At 38.1% G+C, this 23,726-nt stretch overlaps 2 protein-coding genes across 7 annotated transcripts in view; one reads left to right on the plus strand and one right to left on the minus strand.

Moving 5' to 3' along the window:
* SGTB (small glutamine rich tetratricopeptide repeat co-chaperone beta) overlaps window positions 1-21,063 on the plus strand; it is a 47,945-nt gene extending 26,882 nt beyond the window's left edge. The window contains exons 6-11 of one of the 2 annotated variants that reach the window (XM_070774619.1): window positions 10,509-10,613; window positions 15,372-15,498; window positions 15,606-15,668; window positions 16,344-16,381; window positions 17,238-17,321; window positions 18,362-21,063. In XM_070774619.1, coding sequence (XP_070630720.1) covers window positions 10,509-10,613; window positions 15,372-15,498; window positions 15,606-15,668; window positions 16,344-16,381; window positions 17,238-17,321; window positions 18,362-18,473 — 529 coding nt within the window. In that variant the 3' untranslated portion in view covers window positions 18,474-21,063. Of the gene's footprint in view, window positions 1-10,508; window positions 10,614-15,371; window positions 15,511-15,605; window positions 15,669-16,343; window positions 16,382-17,237; window positions 17,322-18,361 lie in introns of both variants that reach the window. The other variant, XM_019982822.2, reaches the window with a different exon arrangement.
* A 666-nt stretch (window positions 21,064-21,729) lies between these two features.
* Window positions 21,730-23,726, minus strand: part of TRAPPC13 (trafficking protein particle complex subunit 13) — a 35,595-nt gene continuing 33,598 nt past the window's right edge. For 2 of the 5 annotated variants that reach the window (XM_019982820.2, XM_019982818.2), the window contains 2 exons: window positions 23,468-23,615; window positions 21,730-23,342 (listed from right to left, as the gene is read on the minus strand). In XM_019982820.2, coding sequence (XP_019838379.2) covers window positions 23,235-23,342; window positions 23,468-23,615 — 256 coding nt within the window. In that variant the 3' untranslated portion in view covers window positions 21,730-23,234. Of the gene's footprint in view, window positions 23,343-23,467; window positions 23,619-23,671; window positions 23,724-23,726 lie in introns of those variants that run through there. The other 3 variants (XM_019982819.2, XM_019982817.2, XM_019982821.2) reach the window with 2 other exon arrangements.

The raw sequence follows: 23,726 nt of genomic DNA on the forward strand, positions 1-23,726 counted from the left end.
CTGTCACTGCCCAGGGTCACCAGGGAGTTTCATATCACATATCACTAGCCCAGGAAAGGATCAAAATTCAGAATTTGAAGTATGGCTTCTACTGTATGGGTATTGCTTTTGCCCCATTGTAAAGTCAAAAATTGTAATTTAAACCATGGTAAGTCAGGGGCCATCTGTATTCTTACAGGTCTTTTTGTTTGTACAGCCTCAGGGCTAAGTACATTACCTTACCCAGAGTCATGTCATGTTTTGGGGATGGATACCTGGTTGAATGACTGAAGCAATAAATGAAATTAAAATACTGGTAAAGAAAAGGAGCATGACGGAAAAAAATTATCGGGAAGGCCTCTCACGTGATGGGAATTTGAGTTGAAGGTGGATTTGATGAACAGGTAGAACAAAGGTAAACAGAGGAGAGGGGAATGTATTTTATGTCAGAGAGCATAATTTAACAGGAAAATTAGAAAGCATCAGGTTGTTGTACCAAGGAACGCTTAGAGACAGCATGAGCTCCCAGAAAGATGGAAACGGAGACCACATTGTTACACGTTTTGTTTTCTTCCACCTCCGTAAGCAGCATGTAGTCATTAGGTTCCCTGGGACTTGGAATTAAAAATATCAGGAAGGAGAAGGAGCATGATGGAGAAAATTTATCTGGAAGGCCTCTCACTTGATGGGAATTTGAGTTGAAGGTGGATTTGATGGTTTGTTGAACTTGGAGTTGAATCTCAGTTAAGCCTTGGAGAAGGAAATGGCAACCCACTCCAGTATTCTTGCCTAGAGAATCCTGTGGATGGAGGAGCCTGGTGGGCTGCTGTCCATAGGGTCGCACAGAGTCGGACACGACTGGAGCGACTTAGCAGCAGCAGCAGCTTTGTGACCTTGGGTAGCCTTACTAAACTGTTTTGAGCCTCAATATCCTCACTTGTAAAATAGAGGTGATACTAACCATTTCATAGAGTAGTTGTAAGGAGTAAATATATACACACACATACATATATATAGTTATAGGCTTTCAATATTTGTTTCTTCCAAAAACAGTGTAATTTCTAGCTGTAGGTAGAATACTACAGAATAGGTTTTTGCTATAACGTGTATATATATATATATATATATATATATATATATATATATAAATATATAATACACAGTATGTGAAATGTTAGATACCTGTAAATTTTTTTCTGCCTATTTTTTCCTATAAAAGAGCACAAGTTATATTCATGCTCTTGCTCTAACAAGGTAATGAAAGTGAGCGTGTCTGAAAACGTGATGATGCCAGCTGCTTTGTTCTGCTGGAGTTTCTTTAGTTATGCCCTGATAATCAGACAGCAGGTCCAGAGAGAGCAGACCACATTGTTATTCAGTTCAGACACTGATGTGTTTGGCTGCATCTCACAGAAGATTCAAATATAGCCTGATTTCTGTTTCCTTTCCTAGTTGCAGATTCAGACACCTCTCTTCTTTCTTTGGTGAACTGCACAAATCTTTGATCTCAGCTTGCAGTTTGTGATCTAAACCTCAAGCTATCAGGATTAAAAACAGTCACACCCTTTCTTTCTGCCCATTCTTTCTTTCTGGGTCTGATTCTCTGTGCTTTATTCCCTGTTACCAGTATCTGAAGGTAAGTATCAGGGAATCTTCCTCTTTGTTTTCTTTTATGATATGTCTCCAAAGTAGCTCATTCGCTCCTTCCTTCATTTGCATCCAGAGTCTTAACTTTTGCTGAACTAGTACACTAATAACTGCAGTTGTCTTCCCATTTCCATTCTCTACTCCAGTCTTCTGCCAAAAGGATTGTTCTAAAATATGAAATTAATCATCCAACTCTTGCTTTGTGTTCACTAGTTCCAAATTACCAACATGATCAAATTTGAGCTTCTCTGAATGACACTTCAGATCTTTTATAGTATAGGCTCTCTCTTTTCTTTTAACTTTATTATCCTCACTTTTCTTACCCCATCCTTCTTCTTTATTCTCTATGCACATGTAATGTGAAATTTACTGACCTCCTAAAAATGCTATGTTGGGATATCTCTGCATGCTTTTATGTGCTCCTTCCTCTGCATAGACTATTTCCTGCCTTATGTAGTTGGTCAAATGCTAGTCATCCTTCAAGACCCTGTTAGATGTTGCATATTTTGGGAAGATTTTTCTTAGTTTCTTCTCTCCTCAACCTCCCCTTCTTTGCCATGGCCTATGGAGTGGTGCTGTCCAATATGGTAGCTCCTAGCCACATTTGGCTATTCAAATATAAATTAATTACAATTAGTAAAATAAAATATACAGTTCCTTAATTGCACTAATACGTTCGAATGTTCTTTAGTCATACGTGGCTAGGAACTTCTGTATTGGGCAGCACTTGTCTGTTACAGAAAGTTCTATTAGAAAGAACTTGTCTATTACAGAAAGTTCTGTTAGACCGCTCTGCCTAGGGTTAACCATACCTTACTCTATGTTACCTCTTCTCTTGATATTTCCTCTGTTGCATTTACTGTATTGTTTATTTATTTACATATCTATTTCCCTATTAGAGAGCAAATGTTTAGAGGGCAAAGATATATCCTCTTCATTTCTGTATATTTGATTTTGAGCTGTGTTAACGTATTGTAGGTATACATCAAAATTTTGAGTTGAATTGATTCAGTGAATTTTAGAAGGCAGAATTGCTTCTAGTTGAAGACTTCTAATGGTGAGACAGTCACATGGCAGCATATTGCATATATATTCATAAAAAATATTTATTATATATAGTATTTTTATTTATTAATTTAGGTAAATGAATGTAAACCAATTTAAACTTACTTCTAGTTAATTAATATCTGTATATGTCTACCCTAGAGACAACAGTAGCTAACGTTTTGCCATGTTTCCTTCCTCTCTCTTTCTTTGTCTTTTTTTCTCTATAGGTGTATGTACACACACAGAAATTTCTTGCTGATCATAAATTCTTCAGTTGTATTTCCTAAGAATAAGATATACTCTGTATAACTGTCATGTCATTCACATGTAAGAAAATTAGCATAAATATTGAAATTTCTTCAGTTGTTCCCCAAATACCATCTATAGCTATGTTTTTGATTCAGATCCAATCAAGAATTAGGCATTGCTTTTTTTTTTAATGTCACTTCAGTCTCTTTTAATCCAGAAAGTATCCCTGTCTTTTTTGATGGTGTTTCATGACAGTTTTTTTTCAAGGAGTTAAGCCATTGATCTTACAGAATGTGCCATGTTCTCGATATGTGTGATTGCTTCCTCATGATTAAATTTAGCTCACATTTTGACATCAAGCCTACATAAATAATTATGTATACCATTTATTATATTATATTAGGAGGCCCATAATTTCAAACAGCCCTGTTGATAGTGATTCTGAGTTTGATATCTTAAAGTGGTGACTACCATGCCTTTCTATTACTCTTTTTTTTAAAAAATTTTGACTGTGCCGGGTCTTAGCTGTGGCATGTGGGATCTAGTTCCTTGACCAGGGATCGAACATGGGTGCCCTGCATTGAAAGTGCAGAGTCTTAGCCACTTGACTACCAGGGAAGTACCTCTATTACTCTTTTATAATTAAAAATATGGGGTGCTTCCTCAAGATAGCTGAGTACAGAGACTCTGAACTCACCTCCTCCCAGTGGCATATGAAAATTAGAACTACTAACAGAGCGAATATGTAAGAGGATGACCTGAAGATTAGCAGAAAAGATATAAAGTAAAGATATAAAGAAGGAGGGGTGGAAATGTGATATAGGCAGGATCTACAATCCTAGGTCAGTGACCCACAAGCAGGAAAGATACTGTAATTGCAGAGGTCCTCCAGGAGTGAGGGGTCCAAGTCCCACCTTGGGCTGCTCAGCCCAGAGGTCCTGCACAAGCAAGGTGAGTCACCGGAAAGTCCGGCTTTGAAAACTAGCAGGGATTACATTCAGGAGAGCCGGAGCACTCTAGGAAACAGAGGCTCTACTTTTAATGGGTGCAGGTAAAATCTAACAGTCTCCAAGTCCCAGTGCAGAGGCTGTAGTTTGAAGGGAGCTGGGTTAGATCCACTTGAATGATCTTGAAGAGCCTCTCAAAACTGAACTAGGTAGAAGTAGAAAATATGAACAGACCAATTACTAGCAATGGAATTGAATCAGTAATTAAACAGCAACAACAAAACACCTCCCAACAAACAAAAGCCCAGGACCAGGTGACTTTTCAGGTGACTTTTCATTCCAATCCCAAAGAAAGGCAATGCCAAAGAATGCTCAAACTACTGCACAATTGCACTCATCTCACACACTAGTTAAGTAATGCTCAAAATTCTCCAAGCCAGGCTTCAGCAATATGTGAACCGTGAACTTCCTGATGTTCAAGCTGGTTTTAGAAAAGGCAGAGGAACCAGCAATCAAATTGCCAACATCCGCTGGATCATGGAAAAAGCAAGAGTTCCAAAAAAACATCTATTTCTGCTTCATTGACTATGCCAAAGCCTTTGACTGTGTGGATCACAATAAACTGTGGGAAATTCTGAAAGAGATGGGAATACCAGATCACCTGATCTGCCTCTTGAGAAACCTGTATGCAGGTCAAGAAGCAACAGTTAGAACTGGACATGGAACAACAGACTGGTTCCAGATAGGAAAAGGAGTTCGTCAAGGCTATATATTGTCACCCTGTTTATTTAACTTATATGCAGAGTACATCATGAGAAATGCTGGACTGGAAGAAACACAAGCTGGAATCAGGATTGCCGGGAGAAATCTCAATAACCTCAGATATGCAGATGACACCACCCTTATGGCAGAAAGTGAAGAGGAACTCAAAAGCCTCTTGATGAAAGTGAAAGTGGAGAGTGAAAAAGTTGGCTTAAAGCTCAACATTCAGAAAACGAAGATCATGGCATCCGGTCCCATCACTTCATGAGAAATAGATGGGGAAACAGTGGAAACAGTGTCAGACTTTATTTTTCTGGGCTCCAAAATCACTACAGATGGTGACTGCAGCCATGAAATTAAAAGACGTTTACTCCTTAGAAGGAAAGTTATGACCAACCTAGATAGCATATTCAAAAGCAGAGACATTCCTTTGCCAACAAAGGTTCGTCTAGTCAAGGCTATGGTTTTTCCTGTGGTCATGTATGGATGTGAGAGTTGGACTGTGAAGAAGGCCGAGCGCCGAAGAATTGATGCTTTTGAACTGTGGTGTTGGAGAAGACTCTTGTGAGTCCCTTGGACTGCAAGGAGATCCAACCAGTCCAGTCTGAAGGAGATCAGCCCTGGGATTTCTTTGGAAGGAATGATGCTAAAGCTGAAACTCCGATACTTTGGTCACCTCATGTGAAGAGTTGATTCATTGGAAAAGACTGATGCTGGGAGGGGTTGGGGGCAAGAGGAAAAGGGGACAACAGAGGATGAGACGGCTGGATGGCATCACTGACTCGATGGATGTGAGTCTGAGTGAACTCCGGGAGTTGGTGATGGACAGGGAGGCCTGGCGTGCTGCGATTCATGGGGTCGCAAAGAGTCGGACATGACTGAGCGACTGATCTGATCGGATAAAATATTTAAAGAAGAGTTGACACCTATCCTCAAAAATTTGAACAGGAAGAAATACCTCTGAACTTATTCTATGAGGCCAGCATCGCCGTGATACCAAAACCAGACAAAGATGCTACAGAAAAAGAAAATTATAGACCAGTCTCATTGATGATATTAAACACAGCACAGCACACCACTGATGAACATCAGATCAGATCAGATCAGTCGCTCAGTCATGTCCGACTCTTTGCGACCCCATGAATCACAGCACGCCAGGCCTCCCTGTCCATCACCAACTCCCGGAGTTCACTCAGACTCAGGTCCATCGAGTCGGTGATGCCATCCAGCCATCTCATCCTCTGTCGTTCCCTTTTCCTCCTGCCCCCAATCCCTCCCAGCATCAGAGTCTTTTCCAATGAGTCAACTCTTCACATGAGGTGGCCAAAGTACTGGAGTTTCAGCTTTAGCATCATTCCTTCCAAAGAAATCCCAGGGCTGATCTTCAGAATGGACTGGTTGGATCTCCTTGCAGTCTAAGGGACTCTCAAAAGTCTTCTCCAACACCACAGTTCAAAAGCATCAGTTCTTTGGTGCTCAGCCTTCTTCACAGTCCAACTCTCACATCCATACATGACCACAGGAAAAACCATAACCTTGACTAGACGGACCTTTGTTAGCAAAATAATGTCTCTGCTTTTGAATATGCTATCTAGGTTGGTCATAACTTTCCTTCCAAGGAGTAAGTGTCTTTTAATTTCATGGCTGCAGTCACCATCTGTAGTGATTTTGGAGCCCAGAAAAATAAAGTCTGACACTGTTTCCACTGTTTCCCCATCTATTTCTCATGAAGTGATGGGACTGAATGCCATGATCTTCGTTTTCTGAATGTTGAGCTTTAAGCCAACTTTTTCACTCTCCTCTTTCACTTTCATCAAGAGGCTTTTTAGTTCCTCTTCACTTTCTGCCATAAGGGTGGTGTCATCTGCATATCTGAGGTTATTGAGATTTCTCCCGGCAATCTTGATTCCAGCTTGTGTTTCTTCCAGTCCAGCATTTCTCATGATGTACTCTGCATATAAGTTAAATAAACAGGGTGACAATATATAGCCTTGGCGAACTCCTTTTCCTATCTGGAACCAGTCTGTTGTTCCATGTCCAGTTCTAACTGTTGCTTCCTGACCTGCATACAAATTTCTCAAGAGGCAGATCAGGTGGTCTGGTATTCCCATCTCTTTCAGAATTTCCCACAGTTTATTGTGATCCACACAGTCAAAGGCTTTGGCATAGTCAATAAAGCAGAAATAGATGTTAGATGCAAAAATTCTCAGCAAAATATTAGCTATTTGAATTCAGCAATACATTAATAGAATCATACATCACAATCAAGTGGGATTTATCCCAGTGCAGCAAGGATGGTTAAATATTTGCAAATCAATCAATGTGATATACCACTGAAGATAAAACTCAACAAATTGAAGAATAAAAGTCATATGGCCATCTCAACAGATGCAGAAAGAGCTTTGGACAAAATTCAACATCCATTTATGATAAAAGCTTTGGACAAAGTGCGTATAGAGGGAACGTACCTCAACATAATTAAGGCCATCTGTGGCAAACCCATAGCTAGCATCATCTTCAATGGTGAAATGCTGAAAGCATTTCTTCTAAAATCAGGAACAAGACAGGACTTGTTTATCTTACCACTTTTATTCAACATAGTTTTGGAAGTCCTAGTTAGAGCAATCAGACAAGAAAAAGAAATAATGGAAATCTGAATTGGAAAATAACAAGTAACACTGTTAGTGTTTACAGATGACATGATACTGTCAAGACACCACTAAAATCTACTGTAACTAATAAATGAATTCATTAAAGTTGCAGAATACAAAATTAATATATAGGAATTGGTTGCTTTTCTATACACTACAGACAGACTAACAAAAAGAGAAATTAAGAAAACAATCCCATTTACAGTTGCATAAAAAAAAAGTAAAGTAAAGAAGCCACCTGCAATGCAGGAGACCCAGGTTCAAGAAGATCCCCTGGAGAAAGGAATAGCAACCCACTCCAGTATTTTTCCCTGAAGAATCCCATGGACAGAGGAGCCTAATAGGCTATAGTTCACAGGGTCGCAAAGAGTCAGACACAACTGAAGTGACTTAGCATGCAAAAAAGAATAAAATACTTAGGAATATTTCTATAAAGAAGAGTTTTCTTTCCTTTTCACTTTTTTCAGCTTCTCTCTTCCTTTGTCTCCCCCCCACCACTATAAAAAATCCACTATTCAATGTGTTCTAATAAATTACCTACTTATCATTTTGACCCTTAAATTATCCTATATTTGTCTAGTGGGAGCCTTTTAAACTGGTTGTCCTTTTGTATACCTTCATTTGTTTTTGAACACTTTCTTGCTTTCTGGAAGAACAAAGTATTCCAGAAATGCCTTGTACTTTCTCTGCCCTTAAACCTGGGCTAAACTATTTCTGCAAGGAACTTCTTTTAGTGGAAAATCATATTTAGAAACCAAGATCTGATTGCAAGGCATGATAGCTTCTACTGAAATGTTACTGCTTCAGGTCCTTTCAAAGGACAGAGCTAGAAAAAAAATTTTTTGGAAAAGTTATCATTTTATCCAGATGTTCTCAGTTCACATCTAGTGTCACAGAGATTTTCCTTACCTTCCCTCATTTTGTATTTGTATCTCTCTCCAGAAGAGCGCTCTGCTTTCCAATAGCACCAGTGTATTTACTGATAAGCTCTATTCTTCAACTGGTATTGGGTTTCCCAGGTGGTTCCGTGGTAAAGAATCTGCCTGCCAATGCAGGAGACGAAGGAGACGTAGGTTCCATCCCTGGGTCAGAAAGATCCCCTGGAGGAGGAAATGGCAACCTACTGCATTCTAGTATTCTTGCCTAGAAAGTCCCACGGGCAGAGGAGCCTGGCGGGCTTCGGTCCATGGGTTGCAAAGAGCTGGACACGACTGAGCGACTGAGCACACACATGCTGTCAACATGCTCTAGCAGGCTTGCCAAGGAAACTTGAGAATTTCTTTTCAGTTTACCTTTTGTTCTTAGAATGCATCTTACTAAGGCCGTATACTCAGAATACTGTGTTTGAGTTACTTGAATTCTTGCTTTTGATACAGAGTTAGGGTTATTTGTTTCTGTTTTATTCTGTTTGAAGGTTTACTTTTTCATCCTCTTTGAAGTGTCATTCTCATTTCTCTCCCATCTACCCCATCGCCAAGCATCCTCTAGGAGACGAGCATGAGGCTTTTAATATATGTCTGACTTCTGAGTCATGTAAACATTTTTCGTAAAATTAAACTAAAAAAGAATGTTAATAAATGATGACTTTGTAGCCTTAATAATGTCCTTTGAATTATGTCTATTATTAAGCTTCTATAACAGCTTTCTTTTGCTTGGTTTTTAGTTCACCTCATTGTCTTTTTGTATCCCTTTAACTTCAATTTGTGTGTGCTTATTTTGTAAGTGACATGTATACAGTTTGAGAAATTGATGTTTAGGCAATTTTGTCATTACTTACATATTTGAATTTTTTCTGCTAGCTTATATTTTGTTTTGTTCTCCTTCGCCCTGTTTTCTCTTTTGCTTTCTATCATATTGATTGTTATTTCTACTTGATTTTTTCTAATTATTTGGAAGTGATAGCATTCTATATCTCTTCTTTTAATTTTTTTTTTTAAACAGCAGCAGTTTTTTTTTTTTTTTTCAAATTTTATTAATTTATTTTTGGCTGTGCCGGGCCTTCATTACTGCGGGGGCTTTTCTCTAACTGGGGAGAGCAGGGGCTAATCTTCAGCTGTGGTGCAGGAGCTTCTCATGCAGCTTCAGTAGTTGTGGCTCTGGGGCTCTAGAGCTCAGGCTCAGAAGTTGTGGTGCACGGGTTTAGTTTTCCGTGGCATGTGGGATCTTCCTGGACCAGGGATTGAACTTGCATCTCCTGCACTGGCAGGCAAATTCTTTACCACTGAGCCATCAGGGAAGCCCTTAATGGTCATTTTTAATGGAAATTCTTGTCATCCTGTTAGTTTTGCAGTGAGTATTCAGTCAGATGAACTCATACTGCTTTTTTACATGAACCACCAAAACAGGTTTGTTGAATCCTCTACTTTCATATTTATATTTTTTAACTCAAGCGAACAAGACTATGTTTATTTTTTCAGATTTTATAATCTTAGTTTGAGAAGTAGTCTCATTCATGAACAAAGGTTGATGGAAATCTGAACTCATCACAGCCTTTCTTTTATAGTCTGCTAGCCCTCAGCCTCCCTTCCCCACCGGAATATAATTATGATTACTGTTCTGTCCGTTATGTCTAGAAAAGTACATATGCATTAGCTTGCCCTTGACAGATAGATTAGTTGAGTGAATAAAGTAGAAATACTTAGTCTGGAGGAGAAGACATGGGGTAATGGTTGGGACGGAAGGTAGGAGACATTATGGAACCGTTCAGTCGAAAGGACTTGCAGTCCTTAATCGCTCTGAGATTCTATGCTAAGTAGATTGAATACATGGCTATACTCAATTTACAGTCAGATTTAGGCACATAGATTAAGTTTCATTTTTCATCTTTGACTTGTAGATGATCTTAACCTTATGTGCTCATTTAACAGCACAACACTCTGAGTGGCCATTCATAGCCATCACTCTGTATGCCTCCCAAGTAATCCCAGGTGTCCTGGTGTTTTCAGTTTTCTGTTTGGGCAAATTAGAAAGCAGGTGAACCAGTTGTAGGGTTCTCGTATTTTATCTTAGAATAGCAAAGCAAACTGGGGGAAGCAAAGTACATATTTTCTCTGAATTTTGTTTCTGAATTTTCACTTGATTATAGAATTATCTTAGTTTGGTGTAGATATTTACTGGGAGTGATAAGCAAATTGGGACAAGGAAAATATAATTTTATTAGCGCCTGGAAATCTAAATTAGTGCCTTGAATGCTTCTTATAATAAAAATCTCTTCTCTTTTTCTTAGGGCTGCTGCTCAGAGTAAATTAGGTCACTACACAGACGCAATAAAGGATTGTGAAAAAGCAATAGCGATTGATTCCAAGTACAGCAAGGCCTATGGGAGAATGGGGTAAGTTTTGGGAGAATGTTCAAAGTACTACCAAGTAGTATCAGACATGCTGTTCTGAATGGCTTGGTTTTGAATTTCCTGCTTCATATTGCACCCTCTGGACTAATAAGATAAATATAACATTGAGGGAGGAAATGATTGCAATTCTGTCTTGGAAGGGAGATGATTGGTGTATGATGAATGGGTGGTTGTTGGAGAAAACCATAACAACCATACTGAGTAGACCTACTTCGCATTCAAGGCTACAAATCTCAAGCACACAGTATTTTGGCACCTAATCCTACTACACTTGTAAATTCACCTTACCCCTCTGAGTTGACTGTTTCATACATAACTCTTTTCAAATTTCCACTGCATTTTCCATGGTCCTCTGAACCTTTTACTAAACTGATAAAATAGATGCATTTAGAAAAAAATTCATCTTCTTACTTGCAAATCCACCAATTTACCCACATGTGTATTTGCACAGATAGCCTTTTTTCCTATTCAGATGGAAGGGGTCTTATCTAAGACTGATGCTGTAGATCTCTCATGCTGTAGATCTCATGCCTGTGTACCAAGGACTTTACATTTGTAATCCTCTCCTGCGTCTTCTACAAAACCAGTTTTCCCATCTCTAACAGTGGTAATGACTACATATGAAAAGATCGTAAAAAATCATCTGGTAGAACCATCGTACCCAGCTACATCATTCTTCTGTTCCTCTTTCTCTGCTGCTGCTGCTAAGTCGCTTCTGTCGTGTCCGATTCTGTGCGACCCCATAGACGGCGGCCCACCAGGCTCCCCCATCCCTGGGATTCTCCAGGCAGGAACAGTGGAGTGGGTTGCCATTTCCTTCTCCAGTGCATGAAAGTGGAAAGTGAAAGTGAAGTCGCTCAGTCGTATCCGACTCTCAGCGACCCCATGGACTGCAGCCCACCAGGCTCCTCCGTCCATGGATTTTCCAGGCAGAGCCCCTCATAGTTGTCTGTACTTGCTGTCTGGTCTTCATCATCTCTTACTCTTTCAGCTCACTCCAGTAGGACATTTATCTGTATCACTCTGTTGAGAACTCTATTCAAGGTCACCAGTTGTCCATATTTTTCCAAGGTCAGTATTCAGTTCTGTAGTCTCATCCTACCCCATCTTTTAGTATGTGGCATGATTAACTTTTTTTTTTCCTGCACTGCACAGCTTGTGGGATCTTAGTTTGCCCACCAGGGATTGAACCCAGGCCAAGGCAGTGAAAATGTTTAGCCCTAACCACTGGTTAACCAGGGAATTCCCAGGATTAACTTCTTTTTGAAATACTTCATTCTCTAGGCCTCTGGGACACCATGCTTCCTGGTTTTCCTTCTCCTTCACTGGATGTTCTAAAAGTCGCTAATACTGGTTCTTCCTCCTCTGCCACCTCTAAATAATGATATGCTGCAGGGCTCTTTCCTCTGCTGCTGCTTTCTGTCTACATTTTGTCTCTGATTTCATCCTGTCCCATGTTTTTAAATTTCATGTGTTGTCAATACTCTGTATTAATGGCCTCAGTATGCTTTGTGGGCATCTGCAGAATGGCGAAAATCTTCAGTCACCTGATGTACAAGATCTCAGTTGAGGTCAGGCAGTGGTCAATCTTTTTTGTTTCAGCTCTCATGCTGTAAAATGAGTGTTCTTTCCCCAGTCTATTCAGTGCTATATTTTTTGCATTTTTGTGTGTTTATTTACAGTGGCTGCCCAAACACAGGCTGAAGTGTTGTCTAGTGTTTCTGTGTGCAAGGAGGCTGTAAAGTGCCTCACCAAGAAAATGCCTGAGTTAGATAAGCTTTGTTCAGGCATGAGTTAGTACAATTGACTGTGAATCAATTAGATAAGGTTTCTTTAAACAGAAACACATGTAAAAACAAGTTGTGTATTGATTGGTTGATGAAAATGTTGTGACCAGAGGCTCACAGGAACAAAACATTATATTTCCCCTAGGAGCAGTTGTTCAGTGTTTGCTAATTTAGTGTTTGCAGTGTCCTTGTAGCGCATAATTACTATAGATAATGAAAATCAACTGTATATGTTTATGGAGCTCTTAAGTTATATGTCTAAACTCCATACTCACATAATCAGCTCTTTTTCATCTCCACCTAGATTTTTAATAAGCATTTAAACTTAACATGTCCCAAACAGAACTCCTGTTCCCTTAAATCCTTCTCCTCTCAGTAAATATACTGTCATTCTACCTACCCTGAGCTTCGTTCAAAAGCCTAGGAATCATCCTTCACTCCTATTATACCTGACACATCTAACCCATCAGGACGTCCTACCAGTTCTAGTTTCCACATGTTTTTTGAATTCAAGCGTTGACTGCTCTCTTGTTTACAATCTAGTCCAAATTACCATCTCTTATCTAGGCTACTGCAGTAGCCTATCTCATTTCCCTGCCTTCACTCTGCTCTCTTCACCCATGTTGATCCTCTGCAGAGAAGCCAGAGTGAGCTTTTTAAAGCATAAATCAAATTATGTCATTCTGTTGCGACCAGGATAAAATCCAGACTCCACACTGTGGCCCCATACTGCTCCATGACATCACCTCTTCCCGCACTTTGTTCTCTGTGCTCCCGCCCCAGCCTTTGTCCTCTTCCTTAAGCATGCTAAACTTGCAGCATTCTCAGGGCCGTGGTGTTCATTGCTGCTTCTATTTAAAATGTTGCTCCTCTAATTTGCTTATGACCGCTTTTCTTCTCATTGCTTAGTGCCCCTATTCATTCTCTTTAATATTATGTTTTTTTATTTGCATGTTTATTGCTTGTCCTCCCCGATAGAATAAAATTTTCTCAAACCCAAGAACTTTACCTTTTTCACTGAGGAGTCTAAAATAGTGCCTGGTACATAGTATGATTCCAATAAACATGTATTGACTTAATTAATTGAGGATTGTGATAAAGTATCTCTCGTGATTGGGAGAAAACTAATTAGGTTCTGAGATTTTTCTCTGTGATTAGGCATTATATTTTATCTAGATCAGAAGTCTATGAGGTAAGTGAGTCAAGAAAGAATTGGAGGTAGTTTGTTAAAAAAATAAACTTAGAAAAAATAAAACTTTCAATGCTGTCTCCATATACACCATTAGTTTTTAGTTCTGAAATGATTTTCCAGTAAGTAAATCCTAACTAGATAGAGGAAAACATTAAATTTAGTAACTTACTCTTTGACCTGTGCCTGGGATAATGTGTGTTATTTGAGGCATAAGGATTGACAGTTTTATCTATTTAAAAACTAACATGTCTTATTCAAGAGTAATTAGCTGACACCTCACAGCTTACTTTTTTTTACTTTTTATGGTAGAGTGATATTTATTGTGGTTCAGTGTCTCTGTTAAGAAGGAAGAAAGTGGGCCGTAGTGAAGGACAAATTTAGTTTGGAGTTCTTAAAGCGGTTTTAGCATCATGGAGTTACATGACCACAGAACTGTTAGTCAGCTCACATTTTTATGGAGCTTAATCATTCATAAAACAAATTAGTTCACATAGTAAGCTTAAAAATGGAAGGGTATATAAGATTCATTTCTAATCATTAAGTTTTTAAAAAATTTATTTTCAGTTGAAGGATGATTGCTTTCCAGTGTTGTGCTGGTTTCTGTCACACATCAACATGGATCAGCCATAGGTATACATGTATCCCCTCCCTCTGGAACCTCCCTCCCATCTCCCAGCCCATCCAGCCCTCTCGATTGTCATGGAGCCCTGCTTTGGGTTCCCTGAGTCATACAGCAGACTCCCACTGGCTGGCTGTTTCACGTATGGTTGTGTGTGTGTTTCCACGCCACTCTCTCCATCCGTCCCACCCTCCGCTCCCCCAACCCTGCCATCTTCACAAGTCTGCTCTCTAGGCCTGTGTCTCCACTGCTCCTCTGCAGATAGGTTCATAAGTACCATCTTTGTAGATTCCTTATATATGTGTGAATATGATATCTGTTTTTCTGACTTATATCACTCTAATAATTTCTTTTTAAAAAATAATTATTTTTATTGACGTACAGTTGAGTCAGACATGACTTAGCAACTAAACAGTAATAGTTGATTTACAACATTGTGTTAGTTTCAGGCGTACAGCAAAGTGATTCAGTTATACGTACGTAAATATTTATTTTTTGTTGTTGCTGTATTTTGGTTTTTTGTTTTGGCCATGCCACACAGCTTGCAGGATCTTAGTTCCCTGACCAGGGATTGAACCCAGGGCCCTCAGCAGTGAAACCACTTGACCACTAGGGGATTCCTCATATTTATCTACTTTTTTTTTCAGTTTGTTTTCCCTTTCTATTCATTAAGTTCTTGATTCATGTAGGACAACTGAGGCTGGCACCAAGCAGAATGGAGAGAATCCAGACTTACAGAATCTTGGAGTTAAAAGGAAGTGATACTCCTGTGAACCATACTATAGTTGATTCTTGAACAATGTGGGTGTTAGGAGTACTGACCCTCTGCATTCAAGAATGTGCGTGTAACTTACAGTCAGCCGTTGTATCCACACTTCCTCCGTATCTATGGTTCCTCTGTGTCTGCAGATTTAACCAACCTCAGATTGTATAGTACTGTAGTATTTACTGTTGCAAAAAATTCACATATAAGTGGATTTTTGCTATTCAGATCCATGCTGTTCAGGGATCAACTGTACAATGAATAAATAAAGTGTAATCTGGATTCAAACTGAATACCAAGATAGACTTTTGATGACATTTGTGGTGTCCTAATGTTCTTCAGTCATACAGCTTATACTCTCAAAATGCATTCTTTTCAGGCTGGCCCTCACTGCCATGAATAAATTTCAAGAAGCAGTTACAAGTTATCAGAAGGCATTAGATCTTGACCCTGAAAATGATTCCTATAAATCAAATCTGAAAATAGCAGAACAGAAGTTAAGAGAGGTATCTAGTCCTGTAAGTTACTAATGACAAATAAGTGAAATATGTTATCATTCACAATTATCAAATTGTAGTGTTTAGAGTAATTCTCAGATGTAATTGTTTTACAGACAGGAACTGGACTGAGCTTTGACATGGCTAGCTTAATAAATAATCCAGCCTTCATTAGTATGGTGAGTATATTTCCTTTTCTGCTTTGCTGGCTCTATTTCCCATTAGAACTATATAGTTCCAAAGTTTTAGAAACAAGTAAGAGAGCTTTTGCGATGGTAGTGGTAGCAGTGGTGGTATGATGTTATCACTGAGGTTTTTAACCTACTCATGTACTGTTTTGTGAAAAAACCATGGATGAACTTCAGGAAGCCCATGATTCCTTGCAACTGTAGATGAAACTTTGTATACATATGGATATATGCATTTTTCTAGGGAGAGAATCGTATTTTTATGAGATTGGCAAAGGGATCTTCAAATCTACAGAAGGCTAAAACCTACCCTCTTAGGTGAAAGTAACCCTAGGAAGGTATCTAGTATTTGAAGTCTGAGGATTTTGGCTATTGTGGTTTCCTAAGCTCTTTTGGCTTTATTTGTCTGATCAATAGGAGGAAGTAAACTGCTGCCAGTATCCTTAGTGTTTGTAATCTCTTTATTGTGAAATGTATTGTTAATACCATTTTTCCTAGTACCTCTTTTTTACATTCCCACTCACTTTGTATAGCACACCAAAACTCTGTAAAATGTTAGTATATACATGATCTAGCTTCTCTCTGCTTGAAAAAAAAAACTTCAAAACCAAAAAGATCTCTAAATATTAACTGCCTTTGATGAGAAATACCATGTTTCAATTCCAGGCAGCAAGTTTAATGCAGAATCCTCAAGTTCAACAGCTGTAAGTATACAGAAAGAGTATATTACATTTCTTCTTTCCACTTGTCAGGCTCCTAATTTGAGCACATTAGCTCCAAAATGATACCTAAATGTCAGTCAATTGGAACTTAAAGTCACACTCATTTGGCCTACCCAATGTAGGTATATCTACCTGCTTTCCTTGGCTGGTATTCTGCCTGTTAAAAATATATGCTAATTCATTGAAAATGACACATGTACCCCAATGTCTGTTGCAGCACTATTTACAATAGCTAGGACATGGAAGCAACGTAGATGTCCATCGACATATGAATGGATGAAGAAGCTGTGGTACATATACAGTGGAATATTAGTCAGGCATAAAAAGGGATGCATTTGAGTCATTTCTAATGTTGTGGATGTACGTGGAGCGTGTTATACACAGGGAAGTTAGAAAGAGGAAAAAACCAAATGTTGTGTATTAACATGTATATACGGAATCTAGAGAAATGGTACTGATGAACCTGTTCGCAGGGGAGCAAGAGAGGCAGACACAGAGAAGAGGCTTGTGCACACAGTGGGAGAGAGAGAGAGTGGGATGAACGGAGGGAACAGCACGGAAACATAAACATTCCCATCTGTAAAATAGATAGCCAGTGGGAATTTGCTGTATGACGCAAGGAGCTCAAACTCGGGTGCTCTGTGACAACCTGGAGAGATGGGATGGGGTGGGAGATGGAGGGAGGTTCAGGAGGGAGGGGACATACATATACCCATGGCTGGTTTCATGTTGATGTATGGCAGAAGCCAACACAACATTGTAAAGCAATTATCCGCCAATTAAAAATATTAAAAAAAAAGAATATATGCCAATTTGATTTATCTCTTGTCTACTCTAGAATGTCAGGAATGATGACAAATGCTATTGGGGGGCCTGCTGCTGGTGTTGGGGGCCTAACTGACCTGTCTAGCCTCATCCAAGCGTAAGTTTTATTTAAAATAGAAATAGTCAAAAAAACAAAAAAGGTATTTTATGTTTTACAGTTTGAGTACTTTATGTTTTACCATTTGTCTCTAAGGTAAGGGGACCAAGGCTTTCTTTTTAAATTTTTATCTTTTACTGTTAGTTATCAGTGACCTCATTAGTTATTAAATTCAAAAGTGGTTCATAAATTGAAATTTTCTGCCTGAAAGGCAGGAGTCCAGAAGATTGGATCCAAGAAAAACTAGATGACAAATATCTACTTAATGAGTTTTATGTACACATATGTATTTAAAAATCATATATTGCATAGGATTTCGGATACTTTAATTCAAACTTCTGCAGTACATGTCATTGCTACAGGAACTCATTATATCTTCTCTTTACTTGAACACATTACCTCTACCTCCATCCAAGTTGCTTAGGCTACTGTGCTTTTTGAATCTGTGTGATGCTGTTACTGGAAATGTTAGTGACAAATATAATTTTTTGTTTGTGATCCACTTGCAATATGGCATTTTTAGAGTGATCTTTAAGTGGCATGATTTTAGTGATACCTAACACTTGCAATTGGGAGGTACACACTCAGTAGCTTGGATTAAATCTCTGCCTTTCAAAAACTCAGTTCTGTTAGGTAACTTCATAAGCATTCCCAAATAGGTGTGACACCTGCCATATGAGAGACTGACTTGATTACAAGAACAATTTACCTTGTATTATATTTGCACACATATAATAGAAAGCATATTCTTTTTAGGCCTTTGCTTATCTGTGGTTAAGCACTGGGTGGGGGAGGGATGGATTTCACTCAATTCAGGAACTCACTTGTTAGCTTGGGTGTTTGATTTCTCATAAAGAACACTGCACTGTATTAATGGTATATGGAGGTGCTGGTACACTTGCAGATAAGTTGAATCTAAAACTTGTTTTTATAGAACAAGTTTCCTTGGGTAGTATCCACATTGTTTGCAGTTCTTTTTTGTGTTGGTATTGTGTGGTTGGAAATTCCCTAATTCATACTACTTTGCCTCTTTACTACAGGGGACAGCAGTTTGCTCAGCAGATACAGCAGCAGAATCCTGAACTCATAGAGCAACTTAGAAATCACATCCGGAGCAGGTCATTCAGCAGCAGCGCTGAAGAACATTCCTGACTTGACTGGGGCCCCTCACCCAGAATGCAGTTGGTGATGGCTCTCAAGTGTCTGCTGTAGATAGTGGCCAAAACAAAAACAAATCTAAAAAATAAATCTGTCTAGACAATAGGTTTATCACAAACAGATAACATAACATGATTATGTTATGTTGACTTGACCATAACATGATTCCTTTGTAAGCAGGTGATCAGTAGCCTTGTTAAGTGCCAGTATAGCACTTAACTGGACATGGTTCCATTTTCAAATCGTCATTGTATTTGTATACTAGACTTAATAGCAGAGTATATTTATTGAACAGTAGGGCTGTTTACTGGTGAGTTCTCTAGCACCAAATTCCCATAAGCAAACTTTTTTGAAAGGGGAGATAACTAAGAGGAAAGGATTCTCATGCTGATTTAGGAGAAATATACTTGCCACTGAGTAGCATCTTTGGAGAGAAGAAATTCGTTTCTGGGTTTAGCTTTGATAGTGCTATCAGTAGTGAAGATATGACAGGGCCAGTACTGTCTTTAATGCTGCTTATTTTGTTGGGTGACAAAAATCTTAAGAGCTGGTGGAAAGCAGTATTCGGTGTTGTTTAGAAAAGAAAAAGATAGATGCTGTGAATGTATAGAAAGTGAATGTAGGGTGCTCAGGTTTTTTGCATAGGTCTTAACTAATCTTGCCTACAGTTTGGTATAGATAACATTAGCATGGCCACTTATGCTAAGTACATAATAAAATACATTTAGAAATCCTTAATAATATTGGTTAGGTCAGTTGTATAACTATTCAATTTCACTAGCACAATTTCTCTAGTGACCTTACCATGGAAACTTTCAAATATATCTACATTTAAATAAGCCAATAGCTTGGCCCTTAAGGATTTCCTAAGTGGCATTTAATTATGTGCCTGCAGACACTGATTTTTTAAACTCGTAATTATTTGATGGGTTACAAAAAGTATCTGTTATTAACACTTCTTGTTCATGTTCATCCTCTGCTATAATTTGGCTTGGCATGTCACTTTTATGCTTCTTAATTTGATGCAGCTTAAACAGGGGACTTGAAATATTGTACTGAAATTAGAATACATATTAGTGAAGAGAAGTGGCATTAAGTGTTGGAATGGTTTTAACTAGAGTGATGGATGAGACTGTTCTAATTCCAGCTGGAATTTCTTTGGTTTGTTAATTATAAAATTGGTAAAGCTGGTGGACACATAATGAATTTCACAAGTGTTGTGAAAGAAAACTGAAACAGTAATACAAAATTAAATCAGTAATACTGATGACTGATTTAATTTTGTATTACTATAACTCTTTATCTCAAAAGGCTATTTGGTATCTTAAAATTTAAAAACCAACTTTCCCTTCTTTCCCTTTGTTGGATTAGAACAGTTCGTTTCACTATAATGAATAATTTCACCTTGGAATTTGTTAAAAATCCAGATTCAGGGGCATACTTTTCAACTTTATCAGGTCCTGTAATAAGGTCTGGGAATCACCATTCCACACAGCACACCAAGTGGTTCTGATGTAGGTCCCAAGGGCTCAATTTAAAAGCAACACTAGGTTAGAGATTTCTCCTCTTTTAGGTCAGCAAATATCTAAAATGCCTGGGCTCAGGATACAAGGAAGAGCTACATGAACCTACAGTTCTTTTCCAGAGAAAAGTAGGACTTAAGTCTAAGATAAGCCTTCTGAATTGTCTCCTATATTGCACTTAAATCAACTTGGGTGGTGATCTAGTGGTTAAGACGCCATACTTCCAAAGATTCTACCAGCCTACGGCGAGGGAAAAAAAAAAAAAAAAAGTCAATTCTTGCTGGTGTTGCATAAGAAAAGGTTCCTAGCATAATTATCTTGAATGCATTACAGATGCTTTCAAATTGGTAAAACTGGTAAGCCTCTGAGTAGGGAAATAGAATATTAATCAACAGTATCAGAAGCGAAAGAAGGGATATCACTGCAGACCATGTAGACATTAAAAAGATAATTAGAAAATACTGTGATCAACTGTAGGTCCATATCCATGAAACAGATAAATTCTTTATAAGATACAAACTACCATAACTCACTGAAGAAATAAGGTACCTCCAGAAAACCACAGGCCCAATTTCAATGGTGAATTCTACCAAACACTTAATATTAAATCTACACAATTTCTTCCAGCAGAAGAGGAAACACTTCCCAACTTCATTTTATTTTGCCAACTTTGATACCAAAATCAAAGACATTATAAGCAAAAATACTTTAAAACAATGTCTTTACTAATATCTGTAGTTAAAGTAGCCATTTTTTACATGAAGTAATGTGAATTGGTGTATTTCTTCCATTTCATTTTTCTAGTTTGTTTCTTTTCTAATGTATCTCCCATGACACATCTAGATCATCTATCCACTTACCTGGATTTCCATTCTATTCAAGCCACTTTTGCTTTTTAAGTACTTTCATCACTTTGAAATTACTCCATTGCACGCTATTTCAAGAAGGTTTTGTGTAGCTGTATTGTGTTAGCTACTCTTAAAATTATAAAGAATGCTCCAAATGTTATTTTGCTTGTCTGAAACAAGAGGGCGTTAAAGTAAATCTTTATATACATTCTACTTAGGAATGATTGGTTTCCATTAGCACTTTCCATTATAGTAGCTGTAACTGTTATGATGCTATGTAAAATTTTTTATTGTTGTTCATTCGCTAAGTTGTGTCTGACTCTTTGTGAACCCATGGACTGTAACACGCCAGGTTCCTCTGTCCTTCACTGTCTCCTGGAGTTTGCTCAACTTCATGTCCATTGAGTTGGTGATGCTATCTAACCATCTCATCCTTTGCTGCCCCCTTCGCCTTTTGCCTTCAATCTTTCCCAGCATCAGGGTCTTTTCCATTGTAAATGTAAAATTTACAATGTCCTTTGTATGCAAATGACATTTCTACTTAATGTACCAAATTGGTTATCTAATTTTTATAATATGGTTTAAACAGATCCTTTCTAAGATGACATTATGTAACCTTTACTTAACGAAGGAACAATATGTGTCTAGGTTATTGCTTATAAAAAAAGGAGGCTTTGTAACTAAGTCAAATTATATAGCAGAATCCCAAGTGACCATCATGTCACTTTTAAAATTTGAATGGAGTGAAACAGAAGGTTCAGTCATGAGAAGACACCTTGAAAGCTACTGAAGTATCCAGTGCAGGGCTATAAAGTCTTACTTCATCATTTAATCAATTGTACTCATTTTGGAGAAAAGACTGTCTTTGGACAAAGACAATTTTACACTGCTTGCACTTTATTTTGCACGGACGTTTCATTAATTACCTCTTCAATTTAAGGGCAAATCTCATTCAGAATACAGCTTTCATTTTGGACCAAACAATTTGTCATGGCAATAAATAATTATGCATTTAAGAAAAAACAATTTTTGTATTTGACTTAATGCATTTACATTTAAGCAGTTATATACACACGCTTGAATTTCAACTTAAGTTTTTATTTAACAGCATTAGTTTTTGTTTCAAAGTATTGAAACTTTTATTACATCCATGTTGCAAAGTTGTTTATAGTCTTAATTTCCTCACTGTTTTGTATATGACGTAAGTAAATTAATGTGATTACATGCAGAAACAGTTTTGTAATAATAATACATGATGTAGAGTTCAAAATCAAGTATCAGAAGCTGGAAATCCTTTAAGTATGCCTTAAAAAAAAGTGGTTTATTTTTCAATGGGAAAAAACAGGACTTTCTTGGCTTAGAATTAGAAAATGATCAGGCTTCTTAGCTTAGAGTTATCTGAGTAATTGACAGTTTAAGAAATAAAACCAATTCTTATCTGCTTTTAGTAACTGAAAGTTAAACATTTCTGTTTGTATGCACACAAAAATACAGATGTCAATATGATAATTTTGAAAACAACTAGAAAAATTCATACCGTTAGCAAATACAAGATTATATGAGGACCACCACAGTTGTTTTAAACTTTTTTTGTTGACTGAGGAAAAAGCTGGTGTTAACGAAAATACTCCTAAATAAAGTAAGATGAGAATTCTAAAGTTTTAAAAAACAACTGTATCTTCTAGATTGAGGTCAGCAAACTGTGGCCTGCAGGTCAAGTCCGGCCAGCTGCTTGTTTTTGCAAATGCTGTGGTACAATTTTTGCCTAAAGTGAAAGTTGCTCGGTTGTTTCTGACCCTTTGCAACCCCATGGACTATAGCCTACCAGGCCCCTCTGTCCATTGAATTCTCCAGGAAAGAATACGGGAGTGGGTAGCCATTCCCTTCTCCAGGGGATCTGCCTGCCCAGGGATTGAACCTGGGTCGCCTCCACTGCAGGCAGATTCTTTACTGTCTGAGTCACTAGAGCCTACTGGCTGCTTTTGTATTACAACCGCAGAGTAGTTTCAGCAGAAACCTCGGGGCCTGCAAGGTCTAACATATGCAGTACCTGGCCCTTTACATGAAAAGTTTACTGACCATTGTTCAAGATACCTGCTAGGGACACATGGCCTCAAATGTAGAGCTTTTGGGGAATAAAGTCCAATCGTCATTTAAAGTGAAACAAAATCACATGTGCAGAAAATATACAAATGTTCATTTGGAATATAACTCACAAGATAAAATCAGTAGATGGTTCTTTTCAAAACATTTAATATTTTAACTTTTATAGGAAAGAAATTTAAATAACATACTTATTTTTACTGTTGATCATTTTACAAAGGTGACAAAAATACAGAAAATTCTGGGTAACTCAATGAAAAGTGTAACATTGGACATTTTCTTCAACTTTCCACTTTAATGGCCGAAGATACCACACAGACTTGTGCGATGTCATCGTATTCATATGTTCTCTTTAAGAATGTGTCTGTTAGTCTTAAGCCGGAGACGCTCTATTGAGAGAAAAACACAGACCCAAGTTTTCATTCATTGGTGATGACCAGAGAAAGAATGGATATAATAAATGACTATGGGTTAATAGCCCCTAAATACTGAAATTACTGAAGAGATAGCATACTTGCAGTCCTTGTACTGAAGACAGTAGTGTGAGGGCAAGGCAGAGAGAGGAACTTGGATGGAGCTTTCCAAGTTGTCTTCCTGAAATGCCACACCAGTGGATAGAATTGGTATTGCACATTTCCAAAACAAGATCCATTGTTCTTTCACTGCTGGAGGAATCAGAAAAATAGGAATAAATCTTGTTCCTTTCACAAAGGGATACCGCAATATTTCTAAATCACACTTTGAAAACAAGATCCATCGTTCTTTCACTGCTG

The sequence above is a fragment of the Bos indicus genome, chromosome 20 (genome assembly GCF_029378745.1).
Source record: "Bos indicus isolate NIAB-ARS_2022 breed Sahiwal x Tharparkar chromosome 20, NIAB-ARS_B.indTharparkar_mat_pri_1.0, whole genome shotgun sequence".
NCBI classification, from domain to species: domain Eukaryota; kingdom Metazoa; phylum Chordata; class Mammalia; order Artiodactyla; family Bovidae; genus Bos; species Bos indicus.